Source organism: Vicugna pacos, chromosome 3 (genome assembly GCF_048564905.1).
Source record: "Vicugna pacos chromosome 3, VicPac4, whole genome shotgun sequence".
Lineage (NCBI taxonomy): Eukaryota > Metazoa > Chordata > Mammalia > Artiodactyla > Camelidae > Vicugna > Vicugna pacos.
Window position 1 is genome coordinate 9011042 of NC_132989.1, and position 20652 is coordinate 9031693.

The 20652-nt window shown below is 49.2% G+C and overlaps 2 protein-coding genes across 4 annotated transcripts in view; one reads left to right on the forward strand and one right to left on the reverse strand.

The window, feature by feature from the left end:
* CYFIP2 (cytoplasmic FMR1 interacting protein 2) overlaps window positions 1-20652 on the reverse strand; it is a 110234-nt gene that overhangs the window by 33751 nt on the left and 55831 nt on the right. For all 3 annotated transcript variants that reach the window (XM_072953913.1, XM_006211887.4, XM_072953918.1), the window contains exons 22-24: window positions 15922-16121; window positions 14959-15046; window positions 16-159 (exon numbers count right to left, since the gene is read on the reverse strand). In XM_072953913.1, the coding sequence (XP_072810014.1) occupies window positions 16-159; window positions 14959-15046; window positions 15922-16121 (432 nt within the window). The remainder of the gene's footprint in view (window positions 1-15; window positions 160-14958; window positions 15047-15921; window positions 16122-20652) is intronic.
* FNDC9 (fibronectin type III domain containing 9) lies at window positions 9698-13162 on the forward strand. Its single transcript, XM_006211885.4, has 2 exons — window positions 9698-10195; window positions 12240-13162. Exon 2 carries the CDS (start codon window positions 12247-12249, stop codon window positions 12943-12945), a length of 699 nt encoding a protein of 232 aa, XP_006211947.2. The 5' UTR covers window positions 9698-10195; window positions 12240-12246; the 3' UTR covers window positions 12946-13162.

Consider the following 20652-nt stretch of genomic DNA (forward strand, 5'->3'; position numbering starts at 1 on the left):
ACGGCCCTTCCTTACCAAGCTCTTGACGATCTTCAGCAGTTCCTCCATGACCACAGCGATGCCCTGGTAACCCAGGAGCCTGCAGATGGTCTTGAAGTGAGGGGGGCCCACGAAGTTCCTGTAGGAGCTGTAGATGTGGCTGTAGGCAATGTTCAGAGGCTGGAAAGCACGGAATGTGGTGGAGTCAGTGGTGGAGTACTGAGTGGACACAGTGGTGACTCCTGGAAGGCGATGTTTCACTGATACAAGGGATGGAAACCTGAGGATACTCATGCGCTCTCACTGAGGACCCCTGTGAGTACGTCTTGCAAGGTGCTAATAGAGAGTGGTGGTCAGTGACCACAGCACAGAGCAGAGGTGAGGCAGCGGCTCCCTAACACAAGAGAAGAAAGGGCTTCCAGGCAAATGCCTTCTTGATAGAACTCATGCCACTCACAAACCAGGACTTGCACAAACTGAGCCATGGGGATGGGGTACAACAGATGATTTTCTTTCTCCAGAGGCATCTGCACTACTAGGAACTGGCTGCAAGAACCATGTGAAAACTGAATCGCTGGTCCAGCGTTGCCTTCTCTCTTCCACATCCAGGTGCCTCCATCCATCATGGGTAGGGGAGGGGGTCGTGGGAACCAAGAGGCCTGGGAGGCAGGAGACCTCTGCTGAGGGCATGGGAAAGTCACCTAGCCTCTTTGAGCCTCAGTGTCTTCATCTATGAAATGAGGTGGTTAGATCAAATCAGTGGTTTATGGCTTTTCAAGTAGCCATTAAAAAAAAAAAGATGCCATGGAAACAAGTATGTGAAACAGATAAAAGCAGAGCTGCTCTGACTGGGAGCTGGTTGGGAGCCCAGAGCCCTGGTCACTGAAGGGCCACCTCCGTTGTCCTCTGGACCCCATGAGACACCTTTGCTGAATTAGTGAGATCTCTTTAAGATCTTTCTGTCTGAAAATATATGACCAAAATGTAGGGCTCTGATTTGGTCTCCCTTAGCTGGTGAGACTATAAAGTGATGACTGACGTTCTGAGATGCTGCCTTTTACGGAGCACCTCATGCCAGGCTTCATGAAGCCCTTCATTTAATCCAGTGTATGTGATACCTACAATTCCTGGCCCTGTTTCACAGATGGGGAAACTGAGGCTAAGGGTGGTAGTAGCTTGCTCAAGGTCACACAATTCATAGGTAACTGAGCCCTGATCTGAACCTAGGCAGGTGTGATTCCAAAGCCCGTGTCCTTAACCTCTGCCTATAATGATGAACTTTGGAGGGTGAATTCTTACATAAACATACCCATTAAAAAAAAAACCAAACCTTCACTCCTAACCTGACTCCTAAGTACAGTTTTCCTACCTAGAATTGTAGCAGACCTGTACACAGATCATGCAAATATGGACTGACCACATCTCCTATTCTATTAGCTGACATTCTCTATTAGTTGGCTAATGAGAAATCCTACTGTATTAAATAGGAGCTGTAATGATGCTTTTGGAGTTCTGCAAGAGTCTCGACTCTCTGGAGCCACCGAGGGAAGATTTAATCATTTTCAGTCTGGGTTGTACATTAAGTATGTTTTACTACATATGGATTATTCACAACTTTCCAAAACAGTATCACAATTACACTACCCTCTAGTAATGAGGATATGTGAGGAACACAATTAGAGGTCCCACTAATAACAAGGATGCATGAGGAATGAGGACACCCACTCCCCCCGCAGGTGAATAATGGTTCTCTCGGTAAGATAATGCCTATTTATGGGGAGGCTCGGGGTGTGAGATAGAGCAGCGCTCTGCACTCAAAACTGGTGTGCTGTCATCGTGAAGCTCTGCCTGAGCCTGGGGAGGGGCATCTTTTAGGTAGTTACTAAAGATTTCTAAATGGTGTCGGGGAGGAATGGTTTATGCAGGGATGGAAAACAGAACCGATGAGAAGCATGCTGTTCGCTGGCGCTGACCATCAGCAAATCCTGGAGGATGCGAACTGCTGAGTCTGAGTCAGCTGTGGGCCAGGCCATATGATTTCCTGCGTGTGGCGCAAACCCTCCTAGTGCTTCTGTGACAGGCCACCCTGTCGAGCAGGGCTGGGAGCGGGGAGAGGTGAGTGAGGCACCGGGGCACAGGTGCCAGGGGGCGCTCCCTCTCCCAAGTGCACCCGAGTTCTGGCCCTGTAATCAAAGTCCCGCTCTGGGGTCTGTTTCCTCTCTAGGGATGAGGGGTATAAAACATCAACAAACCATGGCTTACCTCTGCTACGGGAAGGAGAGTGACTAGAAGGGGCACGGGAAAACCTTTGAGATGATGGAAATGCCCTATATGTTGACTGGATTCTCCTCTACACACGCATACATTTGTCAAAACTCACGAAAGCGTATGTACACTTATGACCTGTGCATGCTATGGACTGAATGGTTGTGTCCCTTCAAAATCCGTGTGTTGAAATCCTAAGCCCCATTGTCACGGTATTAGGAGGTGCGACCCTCGGGAGGTAACTAAGTCGTGAGGGTGGGGTCCTCGTCAGTGGGATGAGCGCCCTGCAGGAAGACACACAAGATTGCTCCCTCTCTTCCCCATCACGTGGGATGCAGTGAGAAGAAGGCTGTCTGCAAACCAAGAAGTGGGCTCTCATCAGTCACTGGCTCTGCTGGCACCTTGATCCTGGCCTTCCCAGCCCCTAGAACTGTGAGAAATCAAGGCTATTTAAGCCACTCAGTCTGCGGCATTCTTCTCACAGCAGCCTGAAGCTAAGACAGTAGCTTTTATCGCTTACGATTATACCTCAACACAAAAATAAATTAAAAAGCCCCCTGGGCTGTGTCATAGCCTAATTTAACCCAACACTTGTTTTCAAAGATTCAAAAACGAAAATAAGAATTGAGTTCCCTCCCAAAGAGGGCTGCCGCTCGAGGCCGCACAGGCAGGAGGGCATGATGACCAGGCTCTGTCCCCGGCCCCGAGGGGCACCTCACGGACTCATCCCCCAGACAAGCCACCTCCCCACTCCTCACCCACCCCAGGCACTCAGGGCCTCTCCTCTGAACCCAGCAAAGCTCTGAGCATCTTCAGTCTTTTTTCAAATATCCTATGAAAGGAATTTTTGAGCAACAGGGAGGTTTCAAATGGATATCCCTGGAGGGGACAAAAAGCCACCAGCGAGTTTTTCTTCCCTTTGTGATTCTCTGATTTCGTTTCTGGCTTTGTCTGCGCCCAGAGGTTTTTTTTTTTTTCTTTTTTACTGAGGTGGGCACACCTAAGTTCAAATTCCAGTTCCATAAATTTATTAGCTAGCTAATCTTGAGCAAATTACTTAAACTCAGTTAGTGTTGGCTTTCCCTAAGTCAAGATAATAATACCGCTCCAGCAGGGTTGTTGGAGGTTCAAATGAGATAACATACATAAAGCACTTAGCATGGTGCCTGGCACACTGGACATACTCACTGAAACAATAAATAATAAAAAACTCATATTAACTTTGTTTTGGTAATTGGGAAGGTAAAGAATAAGTAACTACAGCTTCCCAGTCAAACTTCCTCCAGCAGCTTTGGCTGCAGTCATGATTCTTTGAATGTGGGGGGGACAGTACACCTGTGGGGTGCAATGTTATATAACACAGTGTATGTCCTACGTGGGGATGTGACAGAGGGCACAGCCGAGATCGGCTGATGGAACACATCAAAAAATGCAGACGGTGCTCAATATTTAGAAAATTATAAAAATGGGAGCTGTCCGACAGCAGACTGCGCTGGGGAGAGACCGAGAAACACGACCAGGTTGTTAGAAGGCCGCGCTGCCTGGGGCAGAGGGCTGGGATAGATGTGCTATGAACTCCCCTCCAAGATACAATTTCCAGGACAGTCCTCCAGACGGGCACCCTTCCTAGCAGTCTTCCTTCTTAACCCTCACTCCCGCCCAGGGAGCTTCTAATACAAGTTTCCCTTAGCATTTCCTGGCAAGCACAAATAAAAATATATCTGGGTAGATGGAAACTGTTTAGCAGCCCCTCTCCCCCACCTCCCTAGTTCTAGGCAGTGAAGAGCGATTTTGGAATTGTTTTCTCACACACAAGGGCTTTAAAATACCCCCCTACTCAGTGCACACTGGAGGCCTCTTGTTAGCATTCCTACACCAGTCTTGGAGTCTGGTCTACACCAGACAGACATTCAGGCCTCAGCTGACGGCCCAAGCTCAGGAAGGGCCAGCATGGAAAGAGCAGAATTCAAATCCTCCAAAGTGCGCAAGCGCCCCTCGCTGCCCCCCCCCCACCGCCCCAGAACACAGCCATGCAGGAGGAGTGGCACACACATGCTGGCAGGGACATGCACGCACACCCCCGCAGGGCACCCGTCTGACCTGCTGGCTCAGTAGGAGGCTGGGCCCTATTGAGAAAATGTGGGAATATGGGAGCCGGGGTATTTTCTGAGGTTTGGCAAAGAAAAACAGGAATGCGACATGACTTGAGACACTGGAAGCTTGCTACAAATCTCCCACACTGAACTGACTCTGCTTATGATCAACGCCTGCCCTTAGGAACTAATTATGTACCCTGTTTGGGACACCTCACTTAAAATCAAGCTTGGTGAAACCCATCCTGCACAAAACAGATACCTTTATGAGATCTCAAGAAATGATTCTCATTCAGAAACCTGGAGCCATATTATTAATTTGTGACATAGATACAGATACACATTTTTTTTTTTTAAAAAAAAGGTAAAACTGTTTTAAGTGGAGAAAAGTTGAACTTGATCTTTCAGATCCTGGGCACTATAATATTAACTGTAAATTGACTTTTTAAAAAAATTGTGGTTAAAATACACATTCACCCATAGGTGCTACCATTTTAACCATTTTAAAGTGTTGTAAATGGACTTTTAGTCATAAGGCCTCCGTCTCTCACCAGACGGTAAACAAGACCAGCCACTCCAAACACGGAGGTCCATTTATTTGGCAGGCTGAATTTGCAAGCAATTTGCATCTCTCCTTTCTGGAATCACCATTGCTGGTTTCAGAGATCCCAAGAGGAATTAAAACTGTTTCTCATTTCCTGTTTTAGACAATTTCTCTAATGTTCCTCGAGCAACTAGAATACCGTCGGCCCACCAACACAAACATAGCTCTCTAATTCGGAGGGAGAGAACTGGGGCTCCAACTCTAAAACCACTGCAGGTAAACGAAGACGCGGGTAAATGAATAAAACAGCAACATCGTCCTTGTCGGGAAGTCCACAGAGCAAGGTGGTGTAAAGAACTGATAAACCCTGGGTTACGGGTTCAACCTGCTGCTACGTGTGGGTAAAACTGATGACGCGCTATCTGTCCCCTCCTGATGTCTGGTGAGCTCTAGGGCGGGGTCCCCAACCTCGGGGTTCCTTCTTGGGCTTCTCAGCTCAGAGGCTGAAAGATCCAGGGGAGATGCAGTAGAGACCTCAAGAAACGATGTGCCCCACTTTTTTGTCTCGTGAGTAAAGTCCTTCGGAGAAGGCAAGAGGGAGAGCAGGGACCCAGCCCTCCTGTTCAGAGAGACGCTATCAACACTGCAATACCTAGAGATGCTAGAATTTTTGTCACTTTTTAAATAATCTGCACCCATCTGATGACACAGGTGTATCACACTTCTCTGTTGACGAATGTTTCCCATAACAATTCCTTCGTAATTGCTTAGCTGTATTTGTTTCCTTGTGGCCGTTGTCACAAATGACCACAAACCTGGTGGCTTAAAACAACAGAAATTTACTCTCCTGGTTCTGGAGACCATCATCCACAATCAGTATCACTGGGCTGAAATCAGAGTCAGCGTGGCCACACTCCCTCCAGAGGCTCCAGGCAAGAATCTGTCCCTTGCCTCTTCCAGCTCGGGTGGCTGCCAGCGTTCCCTGGGCTGTGGCTGCGTCTCTGCACCCTCACGTCCTCCTGCTGAGATCTGGCCTCGTCTGTGTCTGTGTAGCCCTCCGCTGCCTCCCTCTTATAGGGACACCTGTGATGGCACTGGGGACCCATCCTGATAAACCAGGACAATCTCCCATCTCAGGATCCTTCACTTACTCGCATCTGCAAAGCCCTTTTCCCGAACAAACACATTTCCAGGTTCCAGGATTAGGGCCTGCTACCTCTAGGGGCCAGAAACTGCCTCCTCCAGCGGGTGAGGCAGGTACAATCACCCCCATTTACCACGGGAGAAACCTAAAGCCCAGGTGAGGTGAGGTGAAGGGACTCGCCCTTAGTGAAATATACCGACCTTCTGCCATAGCCACCAAACGCCAAATTAGCAAAATTCTTCTGGACATTGTGGAGCCTTGGAGTGTGCCACACGGATACAAGAGGGAGGGTGGTGGTGGCAGGAAGTCAGCTGGTGCCCGAGGCAGAGCCCCTGCTCAGGCCACATGTGGGCCCGGCTGAGAGGTGCCCACCTGGCTGCAGCAAAGCACTGGGTCCTGGGCCCCAAGGACCGGGACTTAATGGGAGAGGCACCGCGAGAGAGAAGATGACGAATTTCCCCTGAGGTCAAACAAGGCTCACCCCGGCGCATCATCTAGCTACTGGCAACCCCTCCAAGGCAAAGATCACACCAACAATCTCTAAAGGCCAAAACGTCACTGGGAAGTGACTGGTGTAACTTCAGGGATTTGTGCCACAATCTGTATCACTTAGACGGCAGTTTTATGACAGACTGTCTGTAACTTACCTACAGAATCATACTTTTAAAGTTTAGACTCATGTACTAATGTTGGTTACTGAAGCAGCTGCAAAAGTTGGCATTTAGTATCATCCCTAACCCCGAGTGACAGAGCTCCTGGGCAGGAGTTCTTGGCCTCCAGACTCCGGAAGAGGAAACATTTATTCGCTGACCAGTTTCCTCCAAATGTATTTGACGTTCCCTCCGGTCCTGTCGGTGATCATCGGGTGGCTGGCTGTCCCCTCTGAGGTCTTTCAGTTTCTTGCCTGTTCCCATCACTTCAGAATCCACCAAACTGCATATTCCTGTCTCTATCCCTCAGTAGAAGTTAAGCAGGAGGCACAGAGCTACTGGTGACCGCCGTTTGGGGAAGAACCAGCAGAGCAGAGTGCATCAGGGAAGTCAGCTGAGCTCCTGGACTCCGGGCCCCCAGGCCTCAGCGCAGGGCGCCACTCTGCCACAGCCTCGCTTTGTGATTTGGGTCAAGTCAGTTAATCCCTCGGGGCCTCCGTGTCTCCCTTGGTACACGGTGATAAGAGGGCCTACGCCAGAGTTCCCCGTGGGTGAAACGCGAAAACACACGTAAAAGGCACCAAAATGCTCTCATTGGTATTTCTGAGTTGTAGGAGCTTGAATGCTGTCTTTGAACTTTTTGATTTTCTTTATGTACAAAGAGCATGTATGTTTTAAAAAATAAAGTGATTTGAAGGGGGAAAAAGGGAAGGAAGCGTTGTGCAGGGTGCAGACCTTGTCCATCACAGCCTCTGGATGAAGCTACAACCAACTCAGAAAATGGCTCTGAGGAAACGGCCCACCGACCTTTTCTTCTTAATAATGACAGCTGCTGTCTCTAAGCCCAGCTCTGCAGCGGTGGGCTCATCTCACTGCTACAAGGATGCCAGCGGGCGGGTATTACTCACAGCTGCCTTTTCCAGAAGTTAACCAAGGCCTAGGAAGGTGAGAAAATTTGTCCAAGGCCCTGGAGGCAGGATTTGAACCCAGACTGGGGACTTCGGGGCCTGGATGCCAATCAGCTTTGGGACCGAGGTATGCCCTCACACTGTCCCTTCACTGCCACCTTGAGGGAGGGTGTGGGGACCCCCAGTCTTGGCTGGTTTCCTGTGGCAGGGATTTACTTCCCGTGTAAACCATCCAGAGGCCGCCTGGCCTGACAGCCACAATTTGGATGCCCTGCAGGGTCCTCCCCGAAGGTGGAGAGAGTGAGCATGGCTTGGATGTGATGTCCTGGGGCAAGTGTCCCCAGAGGTTCCATCCCAGCCACAGAGCTGCATGGGCTCCTCTGGGTGCTGCTGGTGAATGGTGACGGCCCTGGACTGGAGTCAGGGAGCCGGATTCCCCTCCTGGCTCTGCCACCCATCAGTCACCCGGCCTGAAGAAAGCTGTCCCTTCTCTTGGGATCTGTGAAGCAAGAGGAATTCACACTCTCCCAGTGTCTCAACTTCTCACGTAAAAAGTTCAATGTTAAAAGCAGCATCCAGGAACATTAAAAATAAATTTCTGTTCTTGGTGGCAAAGGCTTGAGTTCCGTCTCATGACTCCACAGGCCCCCTAACGCTGATATTTTTATTCCCCTCAAAATAACTTTTGCAAAAGGCATCTGCAAACGACCACACTGGCCTCTCTGTGGAGAGGACGCTTTTATGCTCGGCAGGGAGTCACCATTAGCACGCAAGACAGCAGGTTTTCGACAGACCCCTGGGAAGACAGAAGGCCACCAGAAGCACAGAGCAAGTGTCTAATTGGGGGACAGCAGGCACCCTGAGCTTCCACGCCTCACAGAGACCCTTGGCCTGGGGAGGCTCTGTGATCCACCAGCAGCTCTTTATAACTTTCTGATTATCACTGATGTAAATCAAAAGGAAACCTTCATGGGTTCACTTGGATACTTTGGCCAAGAACCGAGAAGAAAAAAGATGATTTTTAAAAACACCTAATTTGTGTTTTATTATTGTGTTATAGAATCCGGGTCTAAATCCGCCTGAGCAAGGGCTGCTGTAACAAATCACCACAAGCTTAGTGGCGTAAGAGGACAGAACTGCATTCCCTATTTCAGACGTGCTCTGTGATGTCCCCTCAACAGAATGGTGGTAACACATTCTTTCAAGGTTGAGGGGAACAGGAAGGGCTGGATTCTCAGAGGCAGACATCCCTTTGTTGAAAGTGCAAAAGGGCGAGGAAGAAAGTCAGGACTCTGGAAGGAAAAGGAACTTTGGGGATCATTCAGTCCCCGAAGAGTAAAGCTTCCGTTTCTTTCAACTCCAGTTGGCTGACAGGGAGGCGGCATCTTGGGATGCTGTGTCTAGAAGGATTTCTGGGGCTGAGTTTCTGAGTCCAACTGGAAGGAGTGCTGTATCATTTTCCTAGGGTTGCCAGAACAAACTACACAAACATGCTGGCTTCAAACACTAGAAATCCAATCTCTCACAGTTCTGGAAGCCAGAAGCCTGAAACCGAGGTGCCGGCAGGGCTACGCTCCCTCCCAAGGCCACAAGGGCGGATCCTTGCATCTCCCAGCTCCTGCTGGCTCCTGGCAGTCCTTGGCTTACAGCAGCACCACTCCAACCTCTGCCTCTGTCCTCGCATGGCTTCCACCCTCTGTATCTCTTGTCTTGGTGTATAAATCTCCTCTTCCTTCTTCTTATTAAGACACTGAATTCAGGGCTCCCCCTCAATCCAGGATGACATCATTTCGAGATCCTGAACTAATTAAATCCACAAAGATCCGACTTTGAATGATGGTTGCATTCTGAGGTTCTGGGTGGGCTGAGGGAGGGACACTCAAACCAAATGAGTACAAATGTCACGACGGTTTAGCCAGCCTCACGTGGGTTCTGGACTGGGCAGGGCTAGTGCTCATGTCTTCCATCTGCCATCCTGATCTAGCCAAAACCATTAGCTTTACAGCGGACGGAACGGAGGCCCAGAGAATAAAAGCGCCTTCACCAGCGTCATACAACCAGGTAAAGCCTCAGGAGAAAAGAATGAAGAAGGAAGAGGAGACAGAGGTGGGGTAGGAAGAGGGGCGTGGGGTGGGAGGGGATGAGGATGCAATGACTGTTTTACCTGTGAGAGAACAGAGAAGGGCACCTTTGCACTTGAAACCACTGTCCAAAGATGGTCTAGATAGGGCAAAAAGGATAGCTAGTCTATTAGTGAGGCAGGTTGGGAGACTTTGAAGAATTCGTACCATTCTGAGGATCAATGTGCAGTGGATTGTTTGCCTTTCTTTGGCCAAAGGAGTGAGAGCTCCTCTCACTGGGCAAAAGCTCTTCCAGGCTGGTCCCTGAAACACCGTGCGTACAGATGCCTGCTGGTTGCCATGGTGAATGATGCTGATCTGAAGAAATGAATAACGTGAGCGCTGGGGGCGACAGTGGGATTACTCAGACAGTGGTGAGAGAGACACCAAGGAGAGCCCAGAGCAGAGGAGGGGAGAAGGCACCATTCCTTCAGCTGTGGACCACTCTGCCTCTGAGGGCTGCGTTCTAACCGGATCCACTGCGAGCATCAGGTAAGAGACATAAATGGCTCTTCTTGGAAATGGAAATGGCTTTTCCTTTCACACTCTGCTTGGAGGAGGGCCAAGCAATATGGATAGCTAAAAATGGGGGGGCAGGGTGGGGGGGGGAGAAGTGGATTTAGGAACGGAAGCAGAGGAAGAAAAATAAATAAGGGGAAACATTTGGTCCTAAAAGCTGCAGACGCTGCGTCTTGACAGAAAGCTCTTTAAAATGTCTGCTGTGGAAAACTCAGTCTGCAAAGACAGCCGGCAAAGATGTGAGGCAAACAGAAGAGATTCATGACAAGAAACGGGATTCCTGATCACTCCTGTTGGAAGGGTTTACAAGGGCTGTTGCCTCTGTATCTTAAGTAATGAATTGAGTGCTTTTCATTGCAGTTGGATGCTTATTTACAGGGATGTGTAGGGTGCTGGGGTGGGATGGACAGGTGCCTACAAGAAGGAGACCGATGGAGAAAGCCCAAATATTCACTCCCCTCTGCAGTGACCCTCCCTGGAGGGATCTGAACGCACTTAACCTCATTCCTTTGATCCCCTATTTTTCTGGGAAAAAAACTTCCAGGCTAACGGAAAGGAATGCTTCCCCTTCCCGAGCATTTTAGTTCACTGTCATCCTAAGAGAAGAAAAACAAGGACTGAAAAACCACTCAGTGCTGTGCACCTCCCTGAAGCTCACCTCCTCGGGGAACATGGGCACCAAGGTCAGAGGGAGGAGAAGGGAGAGAAAGCAGCTCGTAACAGAAGTCAGTTCGGCTTAATATACAATTCAGGTTCAAATCAGATCAACTGTTCTTTTACTATGTCATTGCAATCCAAAATGAAACCTTCTGTGTTTCACGCGAGAGAAGAAGAGCAGAGAACAGAGCTGGGGGAGGGCTATATGTGAACACACAAAGGTTGAGTATGTCTGGCCTTGAATTTCAGATCAGGGGAAGTTCAGAGGAGAGGAACCATCTCTCTCAAACAGATAGAATTAGAGAGAAACTACAAAACTTGAAGATGGTGCCCTCCTATCAAAGGGAGAGGGCTCATGTGATTTGTCGGGAAAAACAGCAACCCAGTCTGAGTGCCGGCACCTCATTTTGCAATAACGCTCTGTTACTGAACGCAGCAGCCTTGCATGTGGCCATCCAGTGGTTCCGGGGCTTTGGGTCTTGTACTTGTTAGCTGACTGCTCCTCTCAGATTGCTCCTCTGTAAAATGGGAATCTAGCTCTGAGGCTGTGATGAACAAAGCCTATTTATTATTGTACGTGAGCTTCCAGCGCAACCTGTGACAGCAACAGCTCGCTAACTGCTGGCGGTTATTACCGTGGTGAACGTTCACGGTGCCAGAGGTATCAGGCAGAAGCAGTTATGCTGGTGTTCGGAGCTGATTAGCTGGACCTATGAAATTACCGTCTTAGGTAATTTCAGCTTTGAAAGAAGCAAACAGATGGACAAAACAGGAGCAGAGGCTTTGGGGAGAAATCAGCTGACACTGAGTGACACAAATCTCCTCTCACCATGGGCGACAGAACAGGCAGGCTAAAAACAGTGGCCGGAATGTTCTAGATGAATGAGCTCGCAGCACCTGGGGCAGAAACGGGGTCCAGAGGGAAATTCGAGGTGAAATAATTGGCTGACTTGGAAGTCACAGACCCTTGGGGACTATCGTTGAGACTCTGAGGTTCTGCTGATTTCTCCTTTCATTGCCTTTTTCCCCCTTCTTCTTTTTTTTTTTTTTTAATGTTTGGGGGCAATGTTGTATTTAAAGATTCTTTAAAGGCTGGGGGATGCAGGTGCATCTCTTTTTTTTTTTAGGCCTGAAGGCCCCCCGGCTTTGGCATGAGACAGCCCTGACTTGAACTATGGTTCTGCCATTTCTGAGCTGTTCCTCGGCAGAGTATCATCACCTCTCAGCCTCCATTTCTCCGTCTGCAAAATGGGGGCGATATTAGTCCGCAACTCGAATGCTCAATGAATGGTGGCTATGAGTATCAGAAACACATCCTTATGCTGGGGGGTGTCACTCTTCCCTTTGATTCTGGTTTCAGAATCGAGATGAACATCGAGGTTGGGAACGTTTCTTACACGGGAGCCATCATTTCCTGGTCGTCCTCGGAGCCCTGCCTGGAGGACTATTACCATATTATGTACAGGCCCAATTGGAACAGCATCTTCTCTGGCTATCTTCGCTACAGCTTCCACCACGAGGAGAAGGTGCCTCGAACAATCAGCTCTGTGGTGCTGGAACACCTCACCCCTTCCACTCTCTACTTCCTGTGCATCAGCTGCAAGAAGATTCTCTTCCCTTACAGACACTACTGCACCATGTTCCACACCCTGGATAAGAGTCCGCTGGCTGCTGGAAGCTCCCTGGTGGACCCCCAAATCTCCCTTTGGGTGCTGATGGCCATCCTGCTGGCCTGCTTCACGGCCGTCTTAGCCTTCATCTGCCTCCAGTTCTGGTGCATCCGCTGCCACGAGCCTCGATGGTCTTACAGAGCCGGCCACATGGAGGAAGCCAACGGGCTGGTGAGATGGCCAGAGGAGGCCCCCGCTCTGGGTCAGGGGGAGGAAGACCTGCAGGGGCTCCCCCTGGTGGAACTGCCGCGCAAGAACTCCGGAGCCGAGGCAGAACCCGAACCCGAAGCCGCAGCCGCCGCCGCCCCCGAAGCCGACCAGGATGCCCCCGACCTGGATGCCTTGCAAAGAGAGAAGGGTGACCATCCCGTGGTAGTGCCTCATTTCGGGGAGTGAGAGGTCGGGAGGAGGCAGCCCGCGTTACGTAGCTTAAAGCCCTCCAGGCAGTAGGTCTTCTGTAAAAAAAGCACCTGTAGACTCCCCATGTGTCTCCCCTCAAACGTCAGTGCCCTTGCAGTCATCTGGTTGGACAAATGCCCTTTGACAGAGCTTCTCGAGCACACACCGCCCGGGTGTGCCAAGAGAGGAACACGGTATCTCTGAGGAGTGCCCATTTTGGGGGAGGGGGCTCAGTGAGGAATTAAAGGCATTATTTAAACATTAAAACAACCATAAACCCATTATGGCGTAGAAAGTAGAAGCTGCATGACTTAAAGAAAAGCCAACACTTCAGGGGAATTTCTGAGTTGAAGATGGACCCTAGCTGAGAAAAATACCTGGTCTCCTCTGTTGCTGGGTGCGTGGGTGGGGGTTATTTTGGAAGGATGTGAGAAGTCTTGCTCCAGAGTGTTTTCCAACTTTTAGCCAATCCCACATCACCTTGTACCTCATCTCCACTTTTTTTTTAATCTCATAGACTACCTTTACTATCATTAAGAACACATTTGCTTTAAATTAACTCACTTTTTAAACTTGTATTAATAGCCATACGTTACTCCCCAAATGAAAAACCAACATCCTCCTGCTATCAATAGAAGGGAAGAGACATAATAAATAGAAAAAGACAAAATAATATTAAATTTGACTTAGATACTATCGCCTACTAAAGGCACTGAGCTTAGGGCCTGCTCTCTTATCTTGGATGAAAAAGGGAGATTAGTAGTCGTTGGAGAGGTATTAAAGATATGTGCACTAATATTAAGACTTTCTCCTTGATAAAATCAGCTAGGTTTGAAAGAGAATTGAAAAGGGAGTCACTCTGTGAGCCCCTGTTAATGAACGCCACGCCTGTGAACTATCTAAAATGCTGTCTGTAAGGGTCCCCTGATTTGAGAGAGTTGTTTTGACTGGACTGGCTGCTCTGAAGAAGACACCTACACTCTTGCAGCATCATCGGAAGACTTCCTAAGGCCCACCCTCAGGCCCGAGGGGTGGGCACTCACCTTGGGTCCTCACACTTCCCATCCAGGGCTCCCTGCCCTGGAGGAGCACCTCTTCTGACAAGGTACTATTTAGCCAGTCATCTTCTCTTCTAAGTCCATCTGTGCTTTGTGAAAATGGGGTCAAGGTGGCCATTTTTCGTCCATCACACACAGAAAACCATTTTGGCTTTTTTGCTGCTGTGGCTGAGATACTGCACCCTTTCAGCGTCCTTCTCCCACGCAAACCCGCAAGGTAGGAAACAAATCTCCTATATGTGTCAAAGTGTTGGGAGACTCTGTGAACCGTGCTCCCCTGTGCCCACCATGGGTGTGGAACTGGAGCCCGAGGAGGGCGGAGATGAGTCTGATTCAACCTCTGCTATATCCCCAGCATGGACAGTCTGCCCAGCGTCTGGCTGCACTGGGGGCTTAAGGAATGTCTGCTTAACAAATGGCAAAGGACAGAAGGTCTAGAAAGGCACCATGTGGAGGCTTAGTTAGTGTCAGGACCTGCATTGGGAAAGAAGCAGCAAAGAGACAGGAGAAGACCTGTTTCTCAGCTCTCGCTCTGGCCACCTGGGACTTCCTTCAAAGCCCCACCTTCCCAACTGCTTCCTGCCTGCAAATCCCCCATAGTTACAGAGCACAAAATCCCAGAACCACAGGACGACACCGCAGTGAACTGACTGAGAACAGGAGGAGACCGGCCGCCAAGACGAGAAGCCCCACACGCCTACTTCCCCGCTCGCCTCCGTGAAGTCCTCCCCAAACGCTCCTGCCCGGAATCCAGCCCCGCCAGGTCTGTGCTCACCCCCGCCCTTACTGGTCATGAACAAATAAAGATGAATATATTCTCAGTTGTTTCCGCCTGGATCTCACTGCTGCCTCTTTATCTCACACGTCTTGCTTTCCTGATTTGGGGAACACTTTTCTATTTGCTTTAGCTCATTAACCCTCTTCTAAGTAGAACACAGGCAAGGCCACTTACCTTGGACCCGTAGAGGTAATAAGGCTGGACGTTGGCCGGTTTATCTCTTTGCGGTTCTTGGGTGAAAGGAATGGCAGTTCGGACAAAACTAGTAGAAGAAAAGAGATGGGGTGGGGGTTAACTGGGTCCTAATATTATTCTTCAAGGCACATGATATAGCAGGAGGCCTTCCTGACCAGGTGCAACCACCCTGCTTCTTAGGCAGTTGCCTATACACATACTAAGCTCTTCAGACGGACTCCCCTTTGATGCCTGTCTCTGCCACGGATGGAAACACTGAAGCCCAGGCTCATGGATTCGACTCTGGGCTTGTTACTCAGGACAGAGGTCAAGAAAGTTGAGAACTGGCTGAGCCTGAAAACAGCCTTCTCCGGGGCTCCGACCCTCCAGCCTCACTTTGGTTTCCTCAAGAGCAAGATTCTGCAGACTTTCTGTAGAGACCCAGATAGCAAACATGTGCAGCTTTGCAAGCCAGATGGTCCCTGTCACAAGTACTTAACTCTGTCGCAGCATGAAAACACCCATAAACAACCGGAAACAAGCATGCACGGAGGGCAGCGTTCCCAGAAAGCTTTATGAATTTCAGATAATTTCCACTTGTCATCAAATTATAATTCTTTGCATTTTCCCCCCCCAACTATTTAAAAATATCAATTCCATTCTCAGCTCATGAGCTGATCAAAAACAGTTGGCGACTAGATGTGGCTTGTGGGTCGAAGTTTGCAGATCTCTGCCCAAGAGGATTAAAAGTCCCAAATTGTTACAGAAACGGAAGTCCGTCTTGCTAAATGTGAGAATTCCTCCCAGGCCCTTCCAGGCATTCAGCACATACTTAATTAATGCTGGCTGGCCGTGAGCCAGGCCCTGGCAATACTGCGAGGGCCTAGTCTGGAGTGGGCAGCTGTCTGCTCCCGCACCCCTCTCACTCCCACCCAAAGTGGCTTTGCACAGAGACTCCCTCACCGGTTGGTGGACCCATTGTAGCAGTAGTTAGGGAGGAAGTCGAAGTTCAGCTCCCAGAAGACGTGCAGGGTGATGCGGCCGTAGGGGGCAGACACGTTGTGATTGGCCTCCCGGAACATGGCATCGAAGCTGTCCAGGGTCATGTGCTTACATAGCAGCCGGTGAGTGAGCCGGTTGATCTCCAGCAGCCACTCCAGCTCCTGTAGAGACAGAGGGCCCGTGGTTGCTGAGGACTAACACATACACCTTGCACGTGGGCACTGCTACCTGACAGGTTCCTTTCACACAAGGCAGAGCCCCTCAGACAACCTCCTAGGTGCCAACGGAGAGCCTAGGACCCTTGCAGCAGTATGGAACCCATTCCCTCTTCTGAGCAGTGAAGGAAGTGCTGGACCAGGTCGAGGGAGGCTGCATGCCCGTCCCCAGAAAGGGGACCCCAGACCATGTGCAAATCTCCCGTCTGCACCTCCTTGGTTTCCAGTTTCCATATTGCTAACTCACACGCCTCAGAGTTGCAAGTAAAGTAAACGGAAGCTGAGACTGGCCATCCATGATCCAGGGCTCCGTCTCCATCCTGCAGAAAGCAATCATTAGAGCTACCACCTACCAGGTACTTACAGTTAGGTTGGACCATATGAAACGACTGGTTTTTTAGGTCAAACACCATCCAGTGTTAGTAATTGCTTACGGCTCAATCTAATATGTGCCTGGCAGTATTCTAATTACTTTACACGTGCTCACTCACTTCGTGCTCAAAACCCCCACAAGGTCAGCATGACAGCTGTTCTTACTATATACGTACAGAAACTAGGCTCTAAGAAGCGAAGTAACCTGGCTTCAAATCCAGGAAGTTGGGCTCTGAAGCTCATAGTCTTACCGCTGTACACTATAGGAATGCAAAAACCAGCTGGGGGAAGAATGCTCCCTCCTTTGGACTCCTCCCGTGTCCCTCAGTCACACAGGGGTTGGATACACGTGTTGGCAAAGGTTTGGCTGAAAGCCATGGAGCAAGGACGTGCATGAGCTGTGGACCCTGGCCATTCAGGCAGAGAACAGGAGCAGAGTGGATAATATCCAGGCACAGCAGGTCACTGCACTTGCTGGGAAGTGCAAAAAGAGTGAAACCCTCTGGGCTGGCTTTCGTTTCTTACTGCATTTCTATCAAACAGAATCAAAGCACAGTCCTGTGCAGGGAGAAAAGGCCTCCCTCTTTCTGATGCTCTTGGGCACTCCTGTATTGCTGTGGTCTTTTGAGATGGGTACGACTGTCCCTGTTTCACAGAGGGGAAAACTGAGGCTCAGAGAGTGAAGTGACTCGCCCAAGGGCACAGAGGGGATACAGAACAGGGCTTAGGAAATGATCCCAGGTCATCTAATTCCAAGTCACATGTGTTTGGCCCCTGTGACACAGCTGCCTGGAATAAAGAAGCAACTGCTGAGAAAGCCCTTTGAAAAGTAAGACAGTGTTACAACATGACAGCGAAAAGAACTTTGGCGAGGGCAGCTCCCTAGAGCGTGGTCAGGAGGTGGGATGGTCAGAGGGCTAGCTTTAACAGCTGGGACTTGGAGCTCAGTCGTCTGCAGTCATGGGAGGCAGCCTTATACCAGGGATTCAGATTTATTCTCATAGGCCACAAGCCCCCTCAACCCTGGTTGGGGTCCCGAGTGTGGTAGATTCAGACCACACTTCCCATCCCAGAGCTTCTTCTCTCTGAAATTCAGACCCTGTGGCTCTAAATCAGGGGCACAGAACTGAATCAAAGTTTGCAGACTTAACTGGCTGCAGGTAAGTGAGACACGCTACGGGGGGAGGGAGTCCTGGGCTGGGCTGTCCGTGGCGGACTGGAGAGTCCCTGCCAGATAAAGGCAGAGCTGCTGCTCCACGCCACTGTTTGCCACCATGTGGGAACAGGGCTTAGAGATGGCAGATCCTGCAATCTTTCAAAAGAAGGCCAAAGTCTGGATTTCAATTCTGGAATGGTAGCTAGAAGAGTAAGTTTCCAGTTATTGTGCACCACGAAGTAAATGAAGGAGGGAAACACAGTATCAGCTGCCTGCTTCTGTCTCTTGGGGCTTTTTTAGTTGGACTGCATCTTTGTTCCCATTCACTTAGGATGGGTAAAAAAGTAAATAAAAAATAAATGCAATAAATACACACGAGTTTATTTCCAAACTCACTGAGTCTCATGGCACACGGAGGTGCCAGGTGACCATGAAGAAAGCTGCAGATGAGAAACTGGGGCACTACTGCTGTTCTCACGTTCTGTGATTTTCACAGTCTCACAAATGCGCACCAGTGTTTATGAGGGAGCCTTGGGGAGGGGGGTTCTCAACTCTGCCGATGTGGAGGCTGCTGGAAATGCAGGTCCACTTTTTCGGCCACGCAACAGTACAGGGGTCTTTATTAGGCAATGCAAATTGTGTTTTTGCATCAACTGTGTTCTTCTCGCCTTTAAATCAGGAGAGGGCACTTGTCTGAGGGACGCGGGGCTCAGTGCATCAAGGCACAGAGATTTAAAAGACCACAGAGACGTTCCAGGAGGATGCTAGCTCTCTACAGTGAAGCCAGTTTACTGACGGGCAACCCAGAGAAGCAGAACTGAGAGAATACAACACCCAAACGGGCAACTTGTGAGTAGTGGAAAGAGCTCTTTCCTGGGAACCAGAAAACCTGAGAGTCAGCTGCACTCGGCAGTTACCCAGCTCTGTGGCCCAGGCAGGCCAGAAGAATAGGGGTCTCAAACTCAGACACAGCGGGGCCTGGCAGGGCATCGCATGAATGAAGTGCGCCACGGGGGCTGCGGCAAACCCAAGGGAGCACAGCCCCGCCAGTGGGACCATCTAACCATTTCTAGGCAACTGTTGCCATGTCGGAAGGCTGGCTGGATGTTGCCAGAGCTTCCGCAGTTTTATTCGAATACTTCCCCATGTTAAATGTTGGCTCAAAATTTCAAATACACCATGCAGCCTAAACAAAACACAGTCTGCGGGCTGCCAGCTCTCAGTTTCAGCATCAGAGTCCTCCAAAAATCTATTTGCTTAGCTGCGTAGGAGGAGGATGACTGATGGAAGAAATCTCTGCAACCCTGCCTCCTGGGCGTCAAGCCCCTCCCAACCCCCCCCCCATCTCGGAATGGAGCCTCTAAGGTGGAGGGAAGGGCCGAGGAATGTGCGCCGCACATTCCTTGCTTTGTTTCTCAGGAGAGGCAGAAGTTCTCAGCCAAGGCGGCAGGGCCCGCTGACCCCAAAGGAGAGAGCCTCGTGGGCCCCGAGGGCTCTGTGGGCAGTGGCTACTCTCCTGCGGACCGTTCCCCTCACCTGGCAGACCCAGGCTTTCACTGCCTGTTTGGGTTTGTTCCCAGCTAAAAGAACATTCAGTGCCTTTCAAACGGTGGGAAGAGGCCACCAACACCCACACATGCTCCGAAACCAGTTTTTCCACAAGGAATGCTCATTGCATTCACTACTAGAAGAAAACTAGATGGTAACAGACAAACAAAGAAGATAAAAAACCAAAAACCCCACCTCCTGGACATAATCACTGCTAACACTTGGCATAAACAAAGACAAACATTTCTTAAAGTCGGTCTCCCAGAGGCACTTGCGCTGTATCATAGTCTCTTAAAGTCAGTGATCCAGGACTGAGGTGGGCAGCTGGGTCAAGTCCTCTTAGGAAATGCTGCTGAAAATCCACCCTGAGAGGGTTTCATTTGCAGGTGAAAATGTCTATGTCCCTCTCTTTTTTTCATCAGCTATTTTCCATTAAGTGCAAGGAACTATGCAAAGCTCTTTCCAGACAGTGCCTCATTTCATCCTTCCAACAATGCTACGAGGGGAAGTCTAGTATTTCCTCGATGGTACTACAGACCTGTAGTACAAGGTAAGTAACTCTCCCAACGTTACCCAGCTAGTAAACAGCAGGGCCGGGACCGCGATCCCAAGGTCCTTCTGACTCTAGTTAGTCGCCTTTTTTTAAAATCACTTTGTCGGTTAAAAAAAAAAAACTTATTATTTTGAAATAATTTTAGACTTAACAGAAAAGTTGTGAAAACTGCAGAGTTCCTGCATCTTCCTGACCCAGTTTCTTCAAATGTTAACATCTTACATACTCATAGTACAATTATCTAAAGAAGGAAATTAACATTGGTACAAGTCTATGAACTGAAATGACAGACCCTTTGCAGATTTCATCAGTTCTTCATGAAGGTCTTTTTTTTTCTCTAAGATTCAATCCAGAATCCCACATTGCACTGAGCTGTCACCACGTCTCCTTAGTCTTTCCAATCTCTTAACAGTTTTTAGTATCTGTCTTTTATGTTCTGGATTCTTTTGAACAGCACTGCTCGTTTTTGAATGCCATTCGATTTGAGTTTCTCTGATATTTTCTCATGATTTGATTGAGACTATGCATTTTGGCAAGAATACCAGAGAAGAATAAGTATCAGGGGATGCACGAGTGGATCTTATTACTGGTGATATTAACCTTCCATGCTTGGTTAAGATGGTGTCTGCTAGGTTTCCCCTTGTAAAGTTATTATTCTTCCCCTTGGAATTAATAAATATCTTGAAAAAGACAGTTTGAGAGTATGCAAGTATCCTGCTTCTTCCCAAAGTTTTTTTAAAACAAATTTGTGAATAATTTTAAAATTTTGGTAAAATATACATAATATCAAATTTACCATTTGAACCATTTCTAAATGTACAGTTCTGCGGCATTAGGTACATTCACAT